Source organism: Phycodurus eques, chromosome 17, assembly GCF_024500275.1.
Source record: "Phycodurus eques isolate BA_2022a chromosome 17, UOR_Pequ_1.1, whole genome shotgun sequence".
In the NCBI taxonomy this organism is placed as follows: Eukaryota; Metazoa; Chordata; class Actinopteri; order Syngnathiformes; family Syngnathidae; genus Phycodurus; species Phycodurus eques.
This window is the reverse complement of record NC_084541.1, coordinates 17,739,844-17,762,656: the sequence shown is the minus strand read 5'-3', so window position 1 is coordinate 17,762,656 and position 22,813 is coordinate 17,739,844. Positions and strand designations below refer to the sequence as shown.

General features: G+C 41.0%; 3 protein-coding genes across 3 annotated transcripts; all 3 read left to right on the top strand.

The window, feature by feature from the left end:
• The first annotated feature begins 338 nt into the window (after positions 1 to 338).
• On the top strand, positions 339 to 5,668 carry c17h5orf24 (chromosome 17 C5orf24 homolog). The gene is made up of 2 exons (XM_061702400.1): positions 339 to 650; positions 1,574 to 5,668. Exon 2 carries the CDS (start codon positions 1,577 to 1,579, stop codon positions 2,231 to 2,233), a length of 657 nt encoding a protein of 218 aa, XP_061558384.1. The 5' UTR covers positions 339 to 650; positions 1,574 to 1,576; the 3' UTR covers positions 2,234 to 5,668.
• Positions 5,669 to 6,491: 823 nt separating this feature from the next.
• txndc15 (thioredoxin domain containing 15) lies at positions 6,492 to 10,879 on the top strand. The gene is made up of 6 exons (XM_061702495.1): positions 6,492 to 6,672; positions 7,931 to 8,226; positions 8,290 to 8,427; positions 9,092 to 9,255; positions 9,453 to 9,583; positions 9,655 to 10,879. The coding sequence occupies exons 1-6, from the start codon at positions 6,585 to 6,587 to the stop codon at positions 9,849 to 9,851; spliced, it is 1,014 nt and encodes a 337-aa protein (XP_061558479.1). The 5' UTR covers positions 6,492 to 6,584; the 3' UTR covers positions 9,852 to 10,879.
• A 228-nt stretch (positions 10,880 to 11,107) lies between these two features.
• Positions 11,108 to 21,553, top strand: LOC133415957 (pterin-4-alpha-carbinolamine dehydratase 2-like). Its single transcript, XM_061702520.1, has 4 exons — positions 11,108 to 11,297; positions 11,948 to 12,079; positions 20,673 to 20,753; positions 21,277 to 21,553. The coding sequence occupies exons 1-4, from the start codon at positions 11,187 to 11,189 to the stop codon at positions 21,370 to 21,372; spliced, it is 420 nt and encodes a 139-aa protein (XP_061558504.1). The 5' UTR covers positions 11,108 to 11,186; the 3' UTR covers positions 21,373 to 21,553.
• Positions 21,554 to 22,813: the final 1,260 nt, after the last annotated feature.

The following is a 22,813-nucleotide window of genomic DNA, read 5'->3' as shown; positions in this document are numbered from 1 at the left end:
TTTTTGTATTAATATATGTGGCTGCATTGCAGACTGCGTTTTACATTATTTAATAGTCTACTTTGTATATTATTCATCAGTGCTGGGGTTGCTGCAGTGGGGTTAATACAAACCATAGAAAATGGGATTGCGATTAGAATATATCAACTATAGGGTAATACGTGAACGAAATGGTTTGTTTTGGGTCTGTTGGTGTTCATAAATGTTAGTATTTGACGTAAAAATTGACATTTATTCGCAGCGAAAACGGCGGATTATTTACGGAAGAAGGGGGCGAAAAAGCAGGAAAGACTTCTTCCGAGGGGCTCCGTTCTGCGCATGCGCAGTCGACAGCGCTCTCGCCGTTTATTAATTTTTAATGGAAAATGGCTGCGTTTTTCGTCCAAAGCCGCGGAGCCACAAGATTAAAAAAAAAGAACATAAAATACCCTTATTTCTACGGCCTATATTTGGCGTTTTGATGTTTCAAAACTCGGCGGCGCGATGCGGTGACGGCCCCCCTGAGAAGCACGAAAGCGGTGTCGGTGAAACAGTGAGGCAAGAAAAAAAATTGACCCGTTTGCGCTCTGAGGGATGAAAGATCTTTTTTTTCTTTTTTTGGCTCCTTGTTGACTCCTTCCGCGCCGACGCCAGCCGACCATTAAGCAAAGGTAACAATCGTAGCCTTTAAACAAGCGCTTATTGTTAACACGGGGCTTGTTTAATGCTATGAAATATTAGCATCGATGCTAACGCAAAAGAAAAAAACAGCCATTGTGCGCTACTCGCCGTTTCGTCACACAAAAAGATAACAAGAGTCGTGAGCGGTGTGCACGCGATTATGATTTATTTATTTGCATATTTATTTTGTGAATGAGTGTCACCCACACAGCAACAAATTAGTAACAGAGAAGCCTCCTGTGCACATCAACCGCTCACTATGCTTGTTTATGTTGCTACTAAAGTTATAAAGAAGCCCATTATGTCTATCGTAAAATGTCAAAATAATGGATGTTATTTTTCTGCTGTCCTAATGTCGACAAGGGTGGTTAAAATGAGATTTCCTCACCGTTATTGCGCCAAGGCACATATTTTCCATTAGAAAAATATCACGGCACACCACCAAAATGTGACCAAAAAATATGCAGTATCGCACACTAGAATAATAATATTTATTCGCATTGCTAAAATGATATGGTTGGAAGAACATTTAAATGTTCTGCCTGTCGCTGGCAACATAGAAAAGCAAAGATACATTATTTGTAGTTTAAGAAAAAACACACACAGTTGATCTCCCACTAACGTGTAATTTGGTTGGCATCACTCTATTTTCTCATGATCATATAGGCTTGGGGGGGCGTTATTTTATTTTGTTGAGACGTAACCCAAAAATGGTTTCCCTTAAATTTCGCTTTGTACGGCAACTCGTCAAGGCTTCAAGTTAGCTAGCAACCTCTACTTGTTTAAGTGAACTCGCCACTGCTTCAAAACAACAAAATGAATCAATACAAACCTTCCCAATTGACGTCATAGGAAAACATTTTCAATGAATCATTCCCGTCCGTCTAACCAGCTCTCCTCACCTCTTACGCAGAAGATGATGCGCCAGGTGTCAAGCGGTGACTTCTGCATGAACGCACGGCCGTCGTGCCTGGCCGAGGACGCCCACCACCCCGCCGCGCACTTTGACCTGTGCCCATCCCAGGCCAACAAGTTTTACCCGCCTCCTCCAGGGCCTCCGCCCCCGTCCCTCCAGATGACGCTGGCCCCCATGGCGCTGCCCGGCCCTGGCCTCAAGCCCATGCTGTGCCCCCGACAGGAAGTCCTCGCGTCCGCCAAGCTCCCGACCGTCAAAAGCGGCGACCCGGCGGCTAAGCCGGACGACGGTAAGAAGAAGAACAAAGGCGCCGGGAAGACAGGGCGTCGTGGGCGCCCCCTAGGCACCACCAAGCTGGCGGGCTACCGGACCAGCACGGGGCGCCCGCTGGGCACCACCCGCGCCGCCGGTTTCAAAACGAGCCCCGGGCGGCCCCTGGGCACCACCAGGGCGGCGGGCTACAAGGTGAGCCCCGGTCGGCCCCCCGGTAGCGTCAAGGGCCTCTCCCGCCTCAACAAACTGGCATACGGCGGCACGTGCAGCGGAGCCGCCTTCCCGTACCCGTTAGCGCACAAGGAGATCCTCTGCGAACCCTCCTGCAAGGACAAGACCCCCACAGAGGGAGGTAACCCCCCTTTTAGTCCCATTGAGGGATGATAGGATTTATTTTTATTTTTTTAATCAGCCTTTTCTATTATCTCACAAACAATATTTCTTCACACCCCTGCTGGAGCTTTGAACTACTTCCTTGGAAAAAGACTTTTGTGCTACCGCGCGTCCAGTGAAGGCACCACGAATGTTGCATTCAACAGTATAGGACACTCGAACGTTTTTTTGGGGGAAATGGGAATCCCGTCCGGAAATTGACCAAGTTAGCATGATGTGACGTGAAGTTAGCGACTCGGGCATGGCTATGTCACACTTTTTTGGGGGGGACTGGTCGTGTGTGTGTGCGTGTGTGTGTGTGTGTGTGTGTGTGTGTGTGTGTGTGTGTGTGTGTAATAACAATAGTGTTCCCCCGCATATTGGCGTTCAGGTTTGGGTTTTTTTTTGGGGGGGGTGGGGGGGACTTATACCCCGTTATTTGCTGAAAAACCTATTCAATGTTTTTGTACTCTGCTCCTGTCTGATGTAATAGTATCGGTTAATTACCAACTATGTCTAAGTGAAGGGAGGAGCTTCATTTCAACAGGAAAAGTAGTGCTTTGGCGCCATTCTGTGACACATGGGCATTCATGCACAGTTTTCATGTCGGAAAGACAACTATTTCGGCCGCCTCAGCAACATTTTTGGAAAAATGGAATCCTGTAGAGAAATTTACATTTAAGTTAGCATGTTGTGATAAGAAGGAGCTAAACGGGCGTGGCTACGTGTAGCACTTTTTTCTTGACAGGTCCACCGTTTGCGTGTTTCTAATAACAATACAGTAATGCATGCAGGAGGTGTGAGTCGGGCAAAATTGTGGTGTAAATACCAGTAAATTTTAGTGACATCATAATTCATGTAAAAATAATCCCTTGGACCACCTATTGCATATGTCAGATTATTGTTATCTGTGATTGGCCAGCAACCAGTCCTCTTGCCCCAAAATCAGATGGGATTGGCTACAGCTCACCTGCAACCCGCAAAAGTGCTCTGGAAAATGGATGGATGATTACTGTATTATTGTTTTGATTTTGATGTTCTTTTTACTCTTTGATGTGCGCCATATTCTGGATTGATTCAAAATTGGTTGCCCCGCACAATGTTGTGGGAAGGGGACTAGTCATTTGCAATATACTTCTCATTAGAAAAAGCATATTATTATTTTTTATTAAATAGGTTAACAGGGATTCCTATTGTTTTTTAATTTAAATTGTATTTTATTTTTAAATTCGGAAAACAAGTTTTGTGACTATTACTGTTAATGTATAATATAATACAAAGTAGTTGATTTTTTTTGTCTTTTCAATTTATTTTTAGTTCACTTTTTATTATAAAACCTATATCACTGTTATAATAATTAAGTCGTTATTAATAAATAATAATTTTTATTAAATGTTCTGTTTATTTTTATTTTTTATTTTTTCATTATTCTTACTTCCTTTAACAACAATTTTTTTTATCACTACAATAGAAATTAATTATTTAGCAAATTAATTCATTAATTTATTCTCATACTTTATTATTTCTATTCATTGTATTTTTTTATTGAATTAAAAAAAAAATTCTTTTTTTGTTTGTGCCCACACCTCAATTTGCAGACAGGGAGCGCTGTTCCTCCACACGCGCATACATGAATGTGATCTTAACGTGTTTTAATGCTCCACACAGCCAAGTTTAAAGGCTTGAACCGATGAGTCGACTAGCCGACGAGTCGACTTTATTCTCTCCATCGACATTGAAAGCTGGAAGTTGACTAGTCGCTGATCACTTGTTTTTGGCATCTCGTTTCCCAATTTACGAGGACTTGCGTCTAACCCCCACTAAGCATACATGCAACATTATCGTCAATTATAATGTCATTGTTCAAGTTAATTATGTCATTATTATTTTTTTTGTTTTGTTATTTTGAAAAGTAAAACAGTACTGACGTGATGAAATAAGAAAGCAAAAACCTCTCCAATTTGGCCCCTTTTGTGTTGGTAAGCACTCCAGAAATGTTTGTTTTGGTGCAATAATCTTGTTAAATGTATTGTACTGTAGTACCTTTGGATAGTAGTCATGTTTAGTATTATTATTACACCAGTGTTTTGATAAATGTGTACAGTGTGTGCGCGTGCGTCTGTGTGGCTCGCCTGGACCAAAGAATATGAATGATGTCATCTTCACGCAACATGAAATTAATTTCAGCACGAGTGTTTTTAGTATAAAATAAAAAGATAACAAAAAGCCCTTAAAGCGCAGCATCCCATTCAAGCTGAGAAAGATCGTCACTTTCACCCACCTTTATATTAGGTACTGAGGGTACCTAATGAAGTGGCTGTAAAACACATTAACACAACACGTTTTTCCTCCTTTTTCAAAATATAAGTGATGTTTACGTAGCCACATTTAAGTAACGTTTTTTTTGAAGATATTAACCTGTCTCACATTGGAACTGTAATGCTCATAATGTACAAGTGCATCTTAATGAATTAGAATATGGTAGAAAACTTAGTTTCTTGCAGTAGTTCAACTGAAAAGGCGAAGCTCGTATATTTTAAGAAAATTCTTTTCAAAAGGTCAACTACTACCTAATTTCTATATTTAAAAAAATGCACTTTTCAGCCGGGATAACAGTAAAACACAAACACGTGCGTGCAGGAGCTGATGTCTGGCACAGCTCACGCCCAGTCACTCACATGTTACACGCCACCCCGCCAGGCCCCGCCTCTTAAAGGCACATGCATGTACACAGACGCAACTGTACTTACAGTATTTTCTATACATTTTATGCTCGAATTATTTTATTTATTTTTTTAGTTCATATACATTTCCAAGGTGTTTGAAAACTATGTTTTAAAAAGTTTCAATGTGTTTAAAGTGTGTGGGAGCGTTCAAACTTGTAAATGTTTGTTATATGGTCTCTCTATATCGTAATTACTCACATATTGCGGATGGGTCTGGTAAGGATCCCCCACTATATTCTAATTTATTCAGATGCACTTGTGTCGACTGTATTAAGTTAAACATACAAAAAGTGGTCCACCCCATGGTTTAGATGCGCTATGAGAGAAAGGACAATTGCTCAAAAGTCCTTCTCATGCATTCAAAAGTCATTAAACAGCATTTTTGAAAATGTCTTTAAGACTCTTAGTGAAACGAAAGGTGCAAGAAATGAGCTGTTCAGTTTCTTGTATCACTTTATAATACACGTAAGCCTAAAAATAAACCTGTTTTGTCATTCAGGTCATGATTATATACTGAAATGTCAGGACTGTGCTCGGTTTGAAGTTATTACTTCCGCTTGCTGCCATCATCAATATAACATCAAGACCTGTATATAATGTTGACAAGGTTAAGTGTGAATGGTAACGTTAAAAAAAAAAAAGACAAAAAAACACCTTTGTGTATATAGTTGTTGATTTTACTCCTGCATGGTTGTTGTGGAATGTCCAAGAGTTGTGTAATAAAGACAAAAGTGAAATTGTTAGTTTTCCCCCCCTCCTTTTTTAAAAACACATTTCACTTTCCTTTTATTTACAAATATGACATATTACATGGTAGAAAACTATTTAGACAAATAAAAAATCACTAAAGAATTAGAAACTTCAGTCAAACTGGGTTACATAAAAACAAGGACATGTACTGTTTATAATTTTTATTATATTTTGTATGCATATTGGGAAATATTTTCATAATACATTTACAGTTGTTTTAAAATGTATTTATAGATTCAAATTATATTAAATTGGAATAATTTATTAAAAGGTTTACATTTTTATAATATACAAATTTAATTTAACAACAATAACATTCTTTTAATTTCATGTTTCATTTATATGAACTTTAGGTTACATATTAATTTCTATTATTACATATAATGTTTGTTGAATATTTACACAAAAATATAAGATAACTTTTGGGGTATGTCCTTTTCATGTGTTTGAAAATAATTTTCTCTTTGATTATTTTTATGGATGTTACATTGAAAGGGGTTAGGTCAAATGTAGATTAGAAAATCTAAAATATATTTACAGTTATTCTATTATTATTAATTATAATTATAATTATTTCTGACAACTATATAATTTGTATATTTTTTTATCACTTTGAAAAGTAAAGTGAGTGGTCTGAAAAGAAATGCTATTAAAATCTGAGATTATTAATGAGGAATTTACGATGTTGTATAGAATGTGAATATAGTACATTTAAAAAATGAAAATTAGTCAACAAACGGAAGCTGAATGGCGGTGTCTCATTTTAAACCGTCAGCCACTCAGTTTGTGAAGTTCAGTTCCGCTTGGCTAAGTCGTTTCCTTGCACCTCACCGAGTTAAACATGTCTTAACAGTAGCTGGACACAATTATTATTTTCTGAAAAAAATATGTTGGGCATAATTTCGACGACTCTCAAACCGTCTTATGTTTTTCTATATATCTTCGTGTTGAGCTTTTCGTCGGTAACATCGGACGGTAAGTGACGGCTAGCTTAGCAGGCGCCTTGATAGCAAAACATTACGGTTTGAACGCAGATTTAACGCTTATTGTTGTGGATAAAAAGTATTTTTCCACACGTTATTTATTTCATCAGTTAGCTTTCACGACGTGAGTCGTGATATGTGCCTTTGTTTCGTAGTTTTCGGCTGCTGCCGTCACTGGCCACAACATTAGGCACACCGGCTACCGATCTGTTTGAAAAAGAAAAAAAGAAATCCTGCTTTTTACAAATATGGTATCATATTATAAACACTAATTAGAATGGTATCTCTCAAAACAGAGCTTTGTTAATAGTCTTTATTTTTTTGTATTAAAAGCCATAATTAAAATGATTAGCGGGAAAACGATTCATTTATTTTAATGTCAAATGATTGTAATGACAATTTAATCATTTGTACTCGAAGCTCATACATCAGAACATGTCCATTTCATTGAAGTTAGGCGGTAACGTGTATAAATGGGGTAGAAACGTATCTTAAGTGTGTAGTTTAGTGATAGTACTCGTAAAGGAGTACTATCACTACATAACAGTATTATGCATTTTTTCCCCCATAATTTAATTTTGAGTCCTGTCGCGAAAATCCGCAACTAATTGACACAACACTAAAAATTAACAGTTTAAACCGTAACTATATCACAAACTATAATCGTCAAACACTTGAACATAATTTCAAAGTAATTTGACAAAATTAACCCCCAAAAATGACTTTATTTGACATTAAAAAGAAAAAAAAAACCTCCACGAACGACCAGGCTAACCTTAACTTCTCATCGACTCAGCAAGATTGTCTCTCAGTGGAGATGTACTACTTTAACATACGTCCTTGACACCAATTTCTAACGAGACTGAGCTTTCGTGCCATCTCGTAAGCGAATGCTGGTAGATTCGAAAGGAAAAAAAATACGTACATTTGTAAATAATGAACCACAAATAGGCAATGGATTACTAGACAAGCAATCAAAAAGTACGTTTTCCATGATATAGTATTCCCCTGTTATTTGTGGCATGAATAATGTAAATCCGTAAATAATTGACGTCCACCCAAAAAGGTTTGTCATTGCCCATAGAGGACACAAGATGGCAGAAAAGTACTTTTTTATTATTATTATTAATTCATTTTTAAATAAGGCTTTGGTCTGACTGCTACCTTCACTTCAACATAATTCCTTTGCCACAAGATGCCCTGAAAGCAGTATTTATATGACTCTTTTAATATCCCATTTTCTTTCCCAGAGCACAATGCGTCGCTGCTGTCCGAAGAAGAAGAGGCAGTGACGTCCCGCTCTGAGGGCGTCCCTGAATTTGCCGAGGACGAGGATCCGAGGTTACTCAAGCGTCAGTTCAAGACGGCGGAGATCGCCGACGCCGTGATGGGCACCGAGGCCCATGTCGACCCGTCCGACTTGGAGTCTCTCTTCCCCAAGAACGTCAAGGACTTCCTGGCGGGCTTCTCGCCGCCTTGCGACGACAACGGCGGCGAGTGTCCCGCTCCGGTTGCCGAAGACGACGGTGCCGAGACGTCCCAGCGGGTAAGAGGAGATGTCATTGCTTGTACGTGCGGGCCTGTTCCGAACAACGTACCGGTCGTTTAGGTGACGTTGGACATGGTCCACGCTCCCGCCGCCGAGGAAAAGAACACGGAGGCCGCCAAGACCTTCAAGGTCAACTGCGAGCAGAGGAACGTCAGCGACGTGGATTCCTTGGCCGTCAACGTCCTCAACGCATCGCAGGTTACACACCTCCACCACGTTTAATTGAATTGAGGTAGATTGCATAATTGTGCACACCCTCTTATAAATGGGGATGTGGCTGTGTTCAGAATCAACCAATCACATTCAAACTTGGTTGAAATGAGTATCAGCACAGACCTGCCACAGTTCAAGACGGCTCTGATTAACCCCAAATAAAGTTCAGTACGATTTTTCTGACATTTTATTATTTTATTTTTTTGCTTTCTAGCAGGAACCCGAAGGTTTTGTGTTAACCCTAACTGCTATTTGGGAGTGTTCCCCAAAGCATGTGGCATGGAGAAAGAAAGAGAGAGAGAAAAATTTCAAGAAAAGCCTACTTGAACATCAGAACTTTATTTGAGGTTAATTAAAAACCCTTTAAATGGTGGCAGGTGTGTGCTGAGTCCCGTTTAACATGAGCTTGAATGGGAGTGGTTCATTCTGAGCATAGCCACATCCCCGGTTGTCCGAGGGTGTGCACAGTTATGCAACCACATTATGTCAGTTATTTTTACTTACCCTCTTGAAAAGATTGTTTTCAATGGAGTTATTGAATTGAACAAAGGCCTGCTGGCTAATACACAGACTGCAATTGCGTAATTAAACACACCCCAAACACTGGCCGCACTGTTTGCATAAAGAGTCATGGTGGTGTTCCCGTCAGGACCTGATGGAGTTCCTGAACGCCAACGGTACCGAGTGCTCCGTGGTGCTGTTCTTCACAGGCTGGTGTCAGTTCTCGGCCGGCCTGGCGCCCCATTTCAACGCCCTGCCTCGGGTCTTTCCCGCCGTGCACTTCCTGGCCCTGGACGCCTCGCAGCACAGCAGGTGACCGCCCGCCGCGCACTCCGTACCGACGCGTGTTAAATGTCCAGGAGAACGCAGCGTGTAGCGCACTCCGACAGTCAATGGCTGCCAACCGCAGGCTAGCCCCAAATAGAGATCAAAACATAAGAACAGAGTCAAATCCATCTTGCCATAATTAGTACCATTTACAATAATATTTTTTTTTTTTGACCCATTAGCCTGTCGACCCGATTCGGGACGGTGGCGGTCCCCAATATCCTTCTCTTTCAAGGAGCCAAACCTATGGCTCGCTTTAACCACACGGAGAGAACCCTGGACATGCTTGCCTCCTTCATCACCAACCAGACGGGTGAATACACAGTTAGAAATGGACATAAAAAAAAAAAAAGGCATACTAATCGACAGATTAAACATTTGAAGGGTTGGAGGCGGGGCCGGAGAGGAACGTGACAGACGCCGACCGCCTGGGCCCCCTGGCCAGCGTGCCGGTGAAGAGCGTCGACTGGATGCTCGTCTTCTCGGTGCTCTTCATCGCCGGCTTCACCACCTACGGAATCCTGCGCACCGACAGCGTCCGCTGGCTCATCCCGGGCCAGGAGCACGAACATCAGGACTGAAACGCTCGCTGACTGACTGACACTGGATTGAATGGATTTTTCATGATGCTTTCATGAACGACGTTTCCGTTAGAGGTGGTGTGTTGAGGCTTTATGAATGTGGGTTGCTGAGTTAAAAAAAAAAAATAATTGCAGCTGCTCCTCCCTGGCCAGTCCCTCAAGGACTGTGATAGTAAGTGTGAGCGGGGGGACTCGATGCATATCGGCCAACAAATTCTCAGCCAGGTTTCAAGTCATCATCGGAAGCGAAATCTTTAGTTTGAAGCGATCTGATGTTCAACAAACGGTGTTTAATTGTCAAACTTTGATGCACCAGTGATTTTATTACATTTCTATGAGTGTCTCTAAATGGAGCGAATTTTGTAGAAGTTTCATAAGCAGTGTTGGGGAGTAACTCATCTCATTTTACTACTAGATTATGTAATTTAATTGCAAAATTTGTCATTGTAATCCATTACATTACTGGGATAAACTGTTTAATTAAATTAGTTGCTTTTGGAAATGTCCATAATTCCAATTTGAGAAATAGCTACAAAAGCTAAGAGTTTGTTTTTTGTTTCCCCATATCCTTTCCTCCTCCGAAAGCCGACGCTTGTGATTGGCTCTCTCTGGTCATGTGCCATTCAGCTGTAGTGTCAAACGTGACCTATTTTCCAATTTTCACCTCCAAGCGTCACCTTGTGGTGCAGTCGAATAGTTTGTCTGAGATTTGCAAAAGGTTAGATTCATAGTTACACTTTTGAACAGTTTCATCTTTATAATTTAGACTTTTTTTATTTTTTTTTTGGAACATTCACTTATCTGGGTTGTCATATGAAGTGATATTGTCTAAATTGTGCACATTTGTCTTTTGTCAACGTGGTATAATGTTTTCCACATACTGTACACACAATGCAACAAACACATTTTTTAAATTATGTATTAACAGTTCATCATGTTATCAGTTTATTCGGGTTTAGAGAAAATATAATTCCAAAGTAGTGATCTATGGTAGATCCAAGGGCCCTGTTGATGCATTCATCCAGAATAAAGACAATTCTTATCAAAATCTAGTCAAATGTAATTGGTTATATTACTTCGAGAAAGTAGTTGAAAAACTAACACCACTCGAACATTTTCAGCAGGGTAACTTGTAATTGTAACCAACTACATTTCCAAAGCACTGTTCAAAGAGATTCACATGACCTGGCATAGAGAAAGTGGTGATTTTAATCAGGCAGTGCAGTGAACAGCTCCAGTGCAGAGTGAGAGGTTAAGTAGAGGATGTGACATTTTTGTGAGGGTACTAGTTGACCAGTGAGTGGAGGTGGAAGACAACCTTGTGAACCCCACAGCATGTCCTGGTTAATATTTAGCCCGGCAGCGAGCAGCCTTTGGCCCCGCGGTCTGCTCAGCCTAAACGGTCTCAATCTGGCTCCCCTCTCCAGAAAGTACTCTTCTAAAATGGTGAGTAAATGATAACAATGTCCGCCTGTTTTGTTTTTATGAGTCGTAGGTCTATTCCGTCCGCGTGCCCGTCCTGTGACGTACTACTTCCGCCTGGCTCCTTCGGCAAAAGCTGTTGAATTAATAAAAACATATTGCGGTCCTAAAGTACTGCGATTCAACCCAATTGTAGACTATTTTTGTAGTCCGGGTTTTGATCGGCTTTAAATGTGGACAATATGATGGCAGTTAATTAACGTTTAAACTTTCGTCAGTGTTTTCCGTGGAAGCTGCGGGACCACTGGCGACGTCTTAAATGTGCTCATTTTTATTCCGTTTTTTTTAATCGCATCTTTACGACGCCGAATTTAAGAATGCGTCATAAAATATCACAACATCACCTTGAGTTGTTGGGAAGTTGAGGTTTTAATTAAAAAAAAAAATAGTGTTGTATGTTTTAAGATTCACTAGTTGGTCATAGCTGGTCATTGGTTCGTTGGTTGCAGCCCGCCAGGCGTGTTGGTTTTCATTATGAATGGCGTCACACTGCCCTCTAGTGGATCCAGCAGTCATAGCAGTCACAAAACCTCCTTTTAATAAATAAGGGTTTTGGAATTGAATGACATTTTGATTTCCTACTTGGTATATACGCAAAATGTGTTTGTGCGCAGTCGTCGGAATCTCATTGGCTCAACCCGGCTGACCGAGACCAGCACGTGATGGAGTTGAGGGCCACGGGCTGGATGGAGGTGGAGGACCGCGACGCCATTTTCAAGGAACTTCACTTTAAAACCTTCAACCAGGTGAGTTCACCATATTCAAATTTACAGGCAAAACGTAATTGCAAAAGTTGCGGTTTTAATCGTATGTTGTGGGCGGAGGTTGGTGCAAAGTTCAGTGATTTACTGTGAAACATAAAAACCTTGTATGGGGCTGAGTGAAAATTTCTTCTGATTTTTTTTTTTTCTTCTTCCTTTTGCTTATAGAAAAATGACAATGATACCAGTCAAAATGAGTTTTGCTTTTTTATTTATTTTTTTATTTTTTTACCTTCTTGGGTTTGCATTATTTATCCTGATAGCAAATAAGCTTTGAAATGTTTCCCCCCCCCAGTGTTAACTTGCAAAACATTCCACAGAAATAATAATGATGATAGAAATAGAATATTTTCCCATCATCTACAAGGAAAACACAATAATGTTTAAATGTACAACAGTTTATATGTTCAGTGCACTGAAGCATTACAGCTATCCATTTTTAACAGAACAGGCTTACACAAATGTATCTAACCTAACTAGTTTCACTCAGTTTAAAAAATATATATATATATCCAGACTTCCAATCTTGAGGCGATACAATGCCACACGGCTCCCGCCGAGTGAGTAAAAGAGGCGGAGTTCTCAGACTGGAGAGTTAATAGATGTGTTCTTTTGAAGCAGTTAATAATGCTGAAAATAACAGACTGTATGAGGACAGACCAGTAGTATCGATTTGTGAAATCACATGTAATGACAAATTTATGCAGAAAATTGAAGAAAACACAAAGGGTTCACATTCTTTTTCCTCTTATTGTAAGAGGTTTCTGCCCGACAGCATCCAATTCTTGAATGTCATTCTTGTTAAACTTATGGAACTTTTTCTACTATAACTATTTTATATACAGTATTGTGTTAGTTTTTTTTTTTTTTTTTTTGTCGCCTTATCAGTGGTGTAAAAACAGTTTATTCTGTAGCAGTGCAAACAATAAAGTTTAATAGGCGACATTTAAAGACACTCAACAGAAACTAGTTCTATTGTTTGAAAAAAAAAAAAAAAAAAAAAACACCCAAGTTGTTATATAAAATTTGGTTGGCGCGCTCAAGGCCACTTAGCGGACTTCCTCTAATCCCACCGCTTGTTTTAGCCCCTGGAAAGCGTGCTGTTTTTACACTTGGCCATGTTTGAAGTGGGGGGGCCGCCTCCCCCCGCCGACCGCCTCCTCCTCTCCCCTTACCGCCGTGCGTCGCCCCGCGTTAGGCTGACACGAGCCAGGTGGCCGTTCCTTTCGCAAACAAATCAAATTGGTTAAAAAGTTTCATCTGGCCAGCGTTTTGAGAAAAAAATTAAAATAAAATAAGAGAGAAATGTCATCCTCGCAGGCCCGGTGTTGTCCCAGTCTGGACAAACCTTGGCAAAACATTTGTGGTGAAGCTCATTTTTCATCATTTTAGAAATAAATCAGACTCACAGAGAGCTAGTTTTTTTTTTTTTTTTTTTTTTTTTTTTTTTTTTTTTTTTTAACCACAAAACAAAAAAGAGGTTCTCATGAAAACGACAGATTCAAATTTGGATACTTCGCACAGAAGCACAACATGGGAAGATGAGTTCCATTCATGTCTTGCGGAAACAGGAGTATAGAACATTCAGAGAGAGCTTGTGCTATCCCATTAAAAAACGTAGAACCACAGAAGGATGGTGGGAAAAACAGGTGATGACAATCTTAGACCAGAAAAAAGGCAAAAAACGGATTGCTGTCACATCCACCAATAAATACGTATTAATAACATTTTATTTAACTACAATAAAATGATAAATGCATAACATAATCTTAATGACCAACTAAAACTTACTAACTAAAACAAAATGTAGAATAAATAAACACAATTTACTGTAATAATGTATACATTTTTCTGTGCTTGTTATCCTCACTAGAGTAACTCAAATTTATTTTTTTAAATAATATATTTAACAAATTTATCCATTTTAAAGAATATAAAACCGAATACGAATTGAGATTTGGCATTTTACAGAATGGAATGACTAAAATGAATACATAATTAACACCATTTTATTAAATGTAAGTAAAATCCAATACTTACTGTACACTCAGATATTTCCTTGTTCCACTTCCCCTGATTGCCTTTAGGGGGCGTTCGAGCTGCACTCCCCATCCAAAAGGGCCCAAAGTGAACCGTTTCCAGCTGGAGTTGCTTGCGAGTCCCCCGAGTTTATTTTCCTTTGATTAGAGCGAGTGGAAAGTGTCGGGCGTCCTCTCCGCCAGTAGCCCACTTTTCCTCATCAGGCTCGCTAGCAGCTAATGCGTTTCGAGAGGCGGAGTCCGCTTGTATTGGAAACACGCTAGTGTAAAGGCGTCCTTTTTTTTTAATAAATAGATTCATGTTAGTTTTTAAAAGTGGCTGCAGTTGTTTACAGTCGCGACCATCTGCTTCGCGTTTGGCCGCGACCTTTCTGTTTGGAGTGGACGCCGCACGCAAACTCTCGGGGATTACTGTGCTGTATGTATGAAAGAACATACATTAGATTTTTAAAAATGACATCCGAGTCGGGAATGCAGACCGTTTGATGCTCCTCAACAAAGAAGTCCTGTCTGTCATTGTTATTCTTCCAGTAGCGCCACCTGGAAAGTTAGAAAAATAGAAAAAAAACAAAACAAAAAAAAAAACTCCAGACACCAGTTTCACAGATCGACACGAAATTGGGTGGATGTTTCGATTACGACAGCGTGCACAGCAGGAAGTCATCCATCTTGGTTTGAAGCAGCCATTTTGGACCAACTCCTTTTAGTCTCTTGAAGGTTTGAAAAATTCCGCCCCCAACATCCGTTTTACCAATTGACATCAAATTGTGGGGGCATGTCTGCTACAGCGAGACTTCAGAAAAAGTCTCAAGGACCCATGTCCCGAATTGAAACAGAAGTCGGCCATTTTGGTTGGAAGCGACCGTTTTTAGGATTCCCCACATAGTTTCCAGACAGGACGCGCCCCACTGAAACAGGATTGGCTCCTGCATGGCGGGAAGGGCAGACTACGCAGATATAACGAGATGACCATCCCAAATATGTATCACGAAATAAAAACAAATACCTTTGTCATGGTTGGGTTCAGGGCTAGGTTGGGGCTTAAGGCGGTTTAGGATGGGTTAAGGTTAGGATGAGGGTGGGTTAGTGGGAAACATTAACGCCGCCACACTTAAGTCACATACAGTACTTCGTTTCCTGTCTGGAAGCAGTAGGACGTGTTCTACCCGGATACAGCAACCAATCATAGTGCAGCGGCGCGTCTCCTGGAGCCTGTAATATTGGAGCAGGGCGTGTCCTGCCTGGAAACTATGTGGGAATCCTAGTAACACGCCATTTAGAGTGAATTCTTTTAGTAGTTCCCCCGGGAAAGTTAGAACAACTCAGCCCCGAGTACCAGTTTCACTGATTGACACCAAATTAGATGTTTTTGACAACAAAAAAGTCTCGAGGATCCATGTTCCAAATTAAACAAGAAGTCCGCCATTTGGGTTCAAAGCAGCCATTTAAGGCAAATTCCTTCAGTTAGCCCTCCTGGAAAGTTGGAAAAAAATCGGCCCGCAGCATGAGTTTTACCGACTGGCACTGAACTGGGTGGACGTGTCTACTACAACTAAATGCCCGGAAAAAGTCTCACGGACCCATGCAAGAAATGGAACAGGAAGTGGGCTGTTCTGGTTGGAAGCAGCCATTTTGGGTGATTTCCTTTAGTAATACTCCCTAGAAAGTTGGTCAATTCAGCTCTGAACACCTGTTTCATCGTTTGGCACCAAATCACAATCATCTTTATTTGCCAAGTATGTCCCAAAAACACACAAGGAATTTGTCTCCGGGAGCGGGAGCCGCTCCAGTACGACAACAGACAGTCAATTGACAGAGAATACTTTTGAGACATAAAGACATGGAGAAAAACAGTCGCTGAGCAATGAAAGGTTGCTAGTAATCTGGTAATGCCGGTACAATTATTATATAATTTTTTTTGACAATCCTTTAGCAATTAGAGCTGTTTGAATGACTAATGTAGCAATAGTCCGCTGCAATCGCCATTGTCCAAAAGGGCGCCGAGACTTCAAGGAGTGTACGCAGTTTAAAGTGACGAGTAGCGCGATCATCTGGGACAATGTCAATTGTGCAAATGTTGCAGATACTCCTCAGTCAGTGTGCAGGTGGGGCAGATGCTGCTCTGGCAGCAGTGGTCAACAACAGATATGCAAATAGTGCAGCGTGGCGAGACTACTACAGCGAGTGCACAAGTAATGTATAATTGAGCCATTTTGGTTTGAAGCATCCACTTGGAACTAACAAGAGCGGCCACTCTCACACATGAGAAGAAATTGCATAGAGCAGACACAGAGTGCAGTAAACACTCTACGGAGTAACACGGCAGCCGCTCTTGCACTTTGACCCTAAACATATACCGCCTCGTGATTTTCACGGTTTTGCCGTTTTCAGCAGTATGGCATGAATGGAAGCGTCCACCCGCCCAGAAACGTCATGGTAGCGCCCACCTGTCCGTCATCCGCCGTGAACCAGGAAGTCGCCCGTGAGCTAACAAGCAGATGGAGACTGAGCAGATGGACGTTTGTTAACAAAAGCCTTGGCTGAGGTCACGTTGGCTGCGCCAGCTGGAAGCTTCTGGAAGTACAAATGAGACGTAAGAGGCGCGGTCCTCGTCATCGACTTCTTTTGCCGCCGCTGTCCGTTCGAGTCGTTCCAAGAGGGGCGTGGCCACGTGCTAAACATCGGGTGCGTGTTTGGCGTCCCGACAAGAATGTTCGTCCATGTGTTCGTGCGTTTGTACACGCGGCCCGACGAGAGGCATGGCGCAATCTGCATGCACTTAGTCCTGGCAAGGCAGAGCGGGCGCTCGTCTTAAGCCCCCTTTTGGACGGCGCGACGGCGGAAAGCCGATCTGTAAATAACAGACATGTGTTCCTTCCAGGCGGCGGCCGCGGTCGGAGTGTCTCATCCCGTGTTGTGTGACAATCACGCCGTAATAGCTGCAAAATGGCCGATGGGGGGGGGGGGGGGCTGGTGTGGTTCTGATTATTGGAGGTGGGGGCCTGCGCAGCGTCACGTCAAATTAGCCGATCTTGACAGCTATACTGCCAGGGAGGCAGTGGCGACCGGTGTTTTGTACGTCTTTTTCTCTACGAGCTTTCTTCTGGTTTCTGATTGGCTGAAATGACATTAGGTTCAGTTCCCACTCAGCCAACGAAATCTGATTGGCTGTCGTTTTAGTCAGTGATGGTTGATGCGCACATTTTTTTTTTTTTTTTCCCCCCTCATAATCTTCACGTCAATTAAACATAACTTGCACATGTACCGAATGCATTCGGAATTAAAAAGTTGCCTATTTTTGACAAAAGCCCTAATGTTATAATAACATTTTTTGTAAAAAAAATAATAATAATTATGCAAATAAAATCTATTTTATTTTTACAAAAAAAAAGAACTTGGTCATAGTCTCAAAGTCATATGAGAATAAAGTCTCATTTAAAGTCATAGTATGCTTTTTAAAGTCAAAGTTGAAAGGGGTAAGTATTATCTCAAGTGACTTTAACAGATAGAAGTTTATTCACAAACTATAAGACTTCTTTATTCTCTAAAACAAAAGCCTATACAGTGGATTTACCAGTTCAGTTTTTTCAGTTTTTCTTTTTTTTTTTTTTTTTTTTTTTTTTTTGGGGGGGAACCAATCCCGAAAATGCTCATTAGTGGTTTATCCCCGCTTATTCAATAATTGGGGGGGGGGGGGGATTAAATTATTATAATTTTTTTCAATTCAATTAAAATGGGCATCAATTACCCGCCGATTTTTGCTATTCGTGGTCCGTGAAAATCGGGGCTCCACTCTATTCTCCAAAATATATACGCCATGACTGCAACTGACTGGCATCCAGTCCAGGGTGTCGTCCAAAGTCAGCCGTGATAGGCTACAGCTCCTTGCGCCCGGTTTGTCAAAAGTTGCTGATTCGCCGTGAGAAGACGAAACTGTAATGCGTCAAGTCCAACGGGTGCAGCGGTGCATGCTGGGTAGAAAAAACATTGACCGGCCGAGTCCTTGACCCCTGTTGACATGGTCCCGTGTCCAAGTGGGGGGCGGTGACCCCGCCCCCGGTCCACCACTTGGCCGCCATTGTGTCCCGCCGCTCCTGTTACTGCCCCCGAGGGAGAAGGCCGATGTCTGGCAGCCTCTTTGGACATTCAATTCCCAATCATTTGTACTTTGGGATTAGTGGACCTCCACCCACCTTATGCCCCCCCCCCCCACCCTCATTTTTGTCTCCCAGATCTGCATCTTCTTCTCAGGGTTCATGTTGCGTCCCGTTGCTTCTTCTTTAGTTTCACATTCCACTCCCCTCTAAACCTGAGCTTTGTGCTCACCTCCCACAATGTTAGGTACACCTGTAAAAGCTAATGACCTCAAACTAAAATTTTATTTTTACAAGATTACTTGCATAATCGCAAACATTTATTGTCGCTATAATGAAAATGGGCTAGCACTGTTCGTAATGTACAGTACGTGTGACATGCTTATAACGTTAGTGGTTTCACTAAGGCTAAGAAGAAAGATACCATGGAAATTGTCATTTCCTGTTGACGAGCTAGCTATCTGCGAGCTTTGAAGCAAATTGCTACTTCGTCAAACATGCGTAATAATTGCAACAATTTTTCCAATGGATTTAATTTAGCTATGATCAAAACTGGCTAGCGCTTGTAATGTAAGTGCAACATGCTAATTGCGTTAGCAATTTCGATAAGGCTAAGAACAATTGTCGTTTTGTGCTGAGGAGCTAGCGGCCTGCTAGCTTTGAAGCAAATTACTTCTGCCGTCAAACGTACGTGATAATCCCAGGAATTTTTCAATCGGTCGAGCGATGATCAAAATGGCCTAACGCTGTTCGTAATGTATGACGTGCTAATTGTGTAGCGGGATCGCTAAGGCAAAGAAGAAACAGTACCACGGAAATTGTTGCGTTGCTGACTGCAAGCCTCGAGGTGAATTACTTCGTCTGTCAAACGAACGTCATAATCTCAACTATTTTCTCAATCGGTCAAATCGTGCAGCTTGTCTCAAGATTGGCCAATGCTTTTCGCAACGTATGTGCTAACTAACGCCATTAGCAGTTCCACGAAAGAGAAACGATCAACAAACACAAACCCCATTGGACAGTTGTGTTTTTTTTGCGTACAGGAAGCAGGAGCACTCAATCCAATTGGACAACAGCTGACACGACGCCGACATAATGCAGACCCCGTCGGACGCCAAATTGGTGGCAGCCAGGTCAAGTTGCAGGAATATGCCAATTACTTAAATTGATCGGCAGGGCTTGATAACCAATTGGACGCCTGGGCCGCCAGCTCGTGTTACGCCTTCGGACTCAGAGCCTGGAATTTGTACGGGGGGTGGGAAAAAAAAAAAAAAAGAACCTGCCTAATGCAATTTCCTGTACGAGTAATGGTGTTTGGTGATGTCAGGTGGCGCGGGGCAGCCGTGTAAACAATGGCCTTTCAGTTGATCTAATTAGGCAGGGAGGAAGTGTTTAGGGGCTTAATTGAGATTGCAGTGGGAAATTGCTCCGAAATGGGCCCGGACGGCCAGCCAGCGCTTTCCTCGCGGTGGGCAATGACGAGGGATTTCGCTCGGGACTTTGTAGATAATTGCAAGAAGCGTAATGGCTGCATGTGTCCTGATTGGAGAGCGCCACATGCCAAACGCCAAATATGAAGCGTGCGTGTGCAGGCGTGTGCTCGCCGTTTCCTGTGTCGGATGCCCTCGTGTTTGGCTCCAAAAAGAAGCTTGGAACAGGAAGTATGTTTTTTTTTTTTTTTTTTTTTTTTTAAAGGTATGCCAAGTTAGATCTCTCTTTTTTATTTGGATTATTCTTTTTTTTTTTTTTTTTTTTTTTTTTTTATAAATCCCGATTTCATTCACATTTTGGTCATTTTTAATGGAAATTATAAGGGAATGATTTTGTCAATTATTCACAGATTTTCACAATTCACGGTCAGGCTTGGTCCCTTTCCCCCACAAATATTGTGCTAACTTGTTAAAAAAAAGTTCTAAGAAAATATTTTTAAATTTGATTTCCTGTTAACATTTTTAGTGTTCTAAATATTTATTTGAATATATTTTTCAAGTTCTTTATTTTATCGTAAATATTGTAATTTTCATTTTTTTTCACTGATACATAAAATGACTGGAAATGTAATTAAAATTGTTCAGTTTAAAGGTTTGCCAGGTGTTCATTTAAAATAAAGTAGTATATTTTGAGTGGAGTGATCATTTTTTTTAAAGGGCAGTTACATCCCTTTAATGTAATTATAATTATACAAGAAAAAACGTTATGAGAAGAACTTCACATTTTACTGAAAAAAAAAAGCTGCAAGATTAAAAAAAATAAAGTAATGATTAAAAAAAAAAGTACTATCCCTTAAAGTACGGATAAAGCAAATGTTTAACATGTATTTTTAAAACAATTCGAGTAACCGTTTTTTGGTACGAATATACAGATATGTAAAAATGTGTTGAAAATTGTTGGTCTGTTAATATGACAGCTGTTGTATTGTGGTGTTGATCTCGTATGCGGTTTCAGGCGTTCGGCTTCATGTCGCGTGTGGCGCTGCAGGCGGAGAAGATGAACCATCACCCCGAGTGGTTCAACGCTTACAACAAGGTGAACCTCAACGCGCACGCACACGTGTCGTCATGGCGATTGTAACGGCTCACGCACAGTCATAGCGCACGACCCGTGACACACTCCAAATTATGAAATTACACTGCAAGACGGAACTTTGTTTCCATGCAATTGTATTTTGTTAGTAAGACAAAAAAATTATGTTGGCCGAACTTCAGATTTTTTTTGTTCCGGCAAATTAAAAATAATTGCGGGGAACTATCTGACATTTAAGGTACTTTTTTTTTATCATTTTATTTTTATTGTTGTATTTATTTTTACTTTATCTAAAAATATATAGTTCATTCTTAGCCAGTCAGAACCCTGAAGAAAGTAATTTCGGGAAAAGGTGCATAAACAACAATGGTAAATCCAGCAAACATGAAATGCTGTTAGAATTGACAATAAAGGTTAATAAACACGCGTTCCTAAAAAGATAAACTAAATGCCAAAATGAATACACAAGGGTAAATACTGTTGCCATCCAATGAAAATGATATATTTGTGTGTGTGTGTGTGTCAGGTGCACATCACGTTGACCACACACGACTGCGGCGGGCTGTCCAAGCGAGACATCAAGATGGCCAAGTTTATCGACAAAGTTGCTCTTTCCATGTAATTTTCTTCTACTGTTATTATTATTATTGGAATTATTATTTATTTGTGTGCGTGTTTGATGGCGGTCGTTTCCCAAAGACTTGTTAGCGGCCCTAGCATTCCCCTGTGCTGGTTGCAAGTCATTAGTATCTTGTTTTGTACTTAGTCAGCGATTTGTGCGAATAAATGTGATTTTTGGCAAATATTTGGATTTTTTTCAGCGTCACGTCGCAACGACTCCTTTCTCAACTGTAGTCCTTGTTAATGGCCGGCTACGCCTTGCGGAAAGGGCGAGGCTAGCTGGTCAGGCTCGTTGGCAGCACTGCCGGGCCTCATCGGTAGCGTCATGTTAGCATTTTGAGCTAACAGTGACTTGGAATTATTTTGCGGATAATACAAATATATTGCTCATCGACAAAGGTGTGCCTGTTAATGTTTGATGGATTCAAACGACTACGGGGACGGCCGCATGGCTTAACCTATCACAGCGTCATTTTACAGATCCTATAATATCTTGGCGCAAACAAAAATGTCTAGAGATTTTTCTCTTTTGACTACATGGACGACTGCATAGCTTTATTAAAAAACATTTTTTTCTTCCATTATTTTTTTTGCCAATCAGAAACCTGAAGACGGCAATTTCTGCAAGAGGTGCATTAAAATGATGGCCACACAGTGTCATCCATTTTTCTTATTTTTTTCAATTAAACTATCCATCCATCCATTTTGTGTGCCGCTTCTCCTCACTCGGGTCGCGGGCGTGCTGGAGCCTATCCCAGCTGTCATCGGGCAGGAGGCGGGGCACACCCTGAACTGGTTGCCAGCCAATCGCAGGGCACATACAAACAAACAACCATTTGCACTCCCAGTCACACCTACGGGCAATTTAGAGTTGTCAATGAACCTACCATGCATGTTTTTGGGATGTGGGAGAAAACCCACCCAGGCACGGGGAGAACATGCGAACTCCACACAGGCGGGGTCGGGGATTGAACTTCGGGCTCACCGTTCCGCCTTCTATGGAACTAATTTAATGAAATAAAAAATAAAAATGTCAATTCTTTTATTTATTTATTTTTTTATAATCTATTTTTACCCAATCAGAAACCTGAAGAAACATATTTAGGAAAAGATGAGGTATTCATCAATTTATTGACTTTTGCCGAATAAGAAACCTAAAGAAACGCATTATTGTAAAACGTGCATTAAAATGATTTTGCGGACAACCGCATAGCTTTATCCATTTTTGTTTTATTTTTATGTTTGCCAATCAGAAAACACAACTACGTATTTTTGGGGTGAAATGCACATTAAAATGACTTTGCGGATGACCACATAGCTTTATCTATTCACGAGCTCACAATCACAGACCGTTATTTTACAGATAGTAATAATAAGCACAGTGCTTATCTTTAAGCAAATAAAGACGTGCCTATTATTTTTGGCGACGTCAAGCGACTATG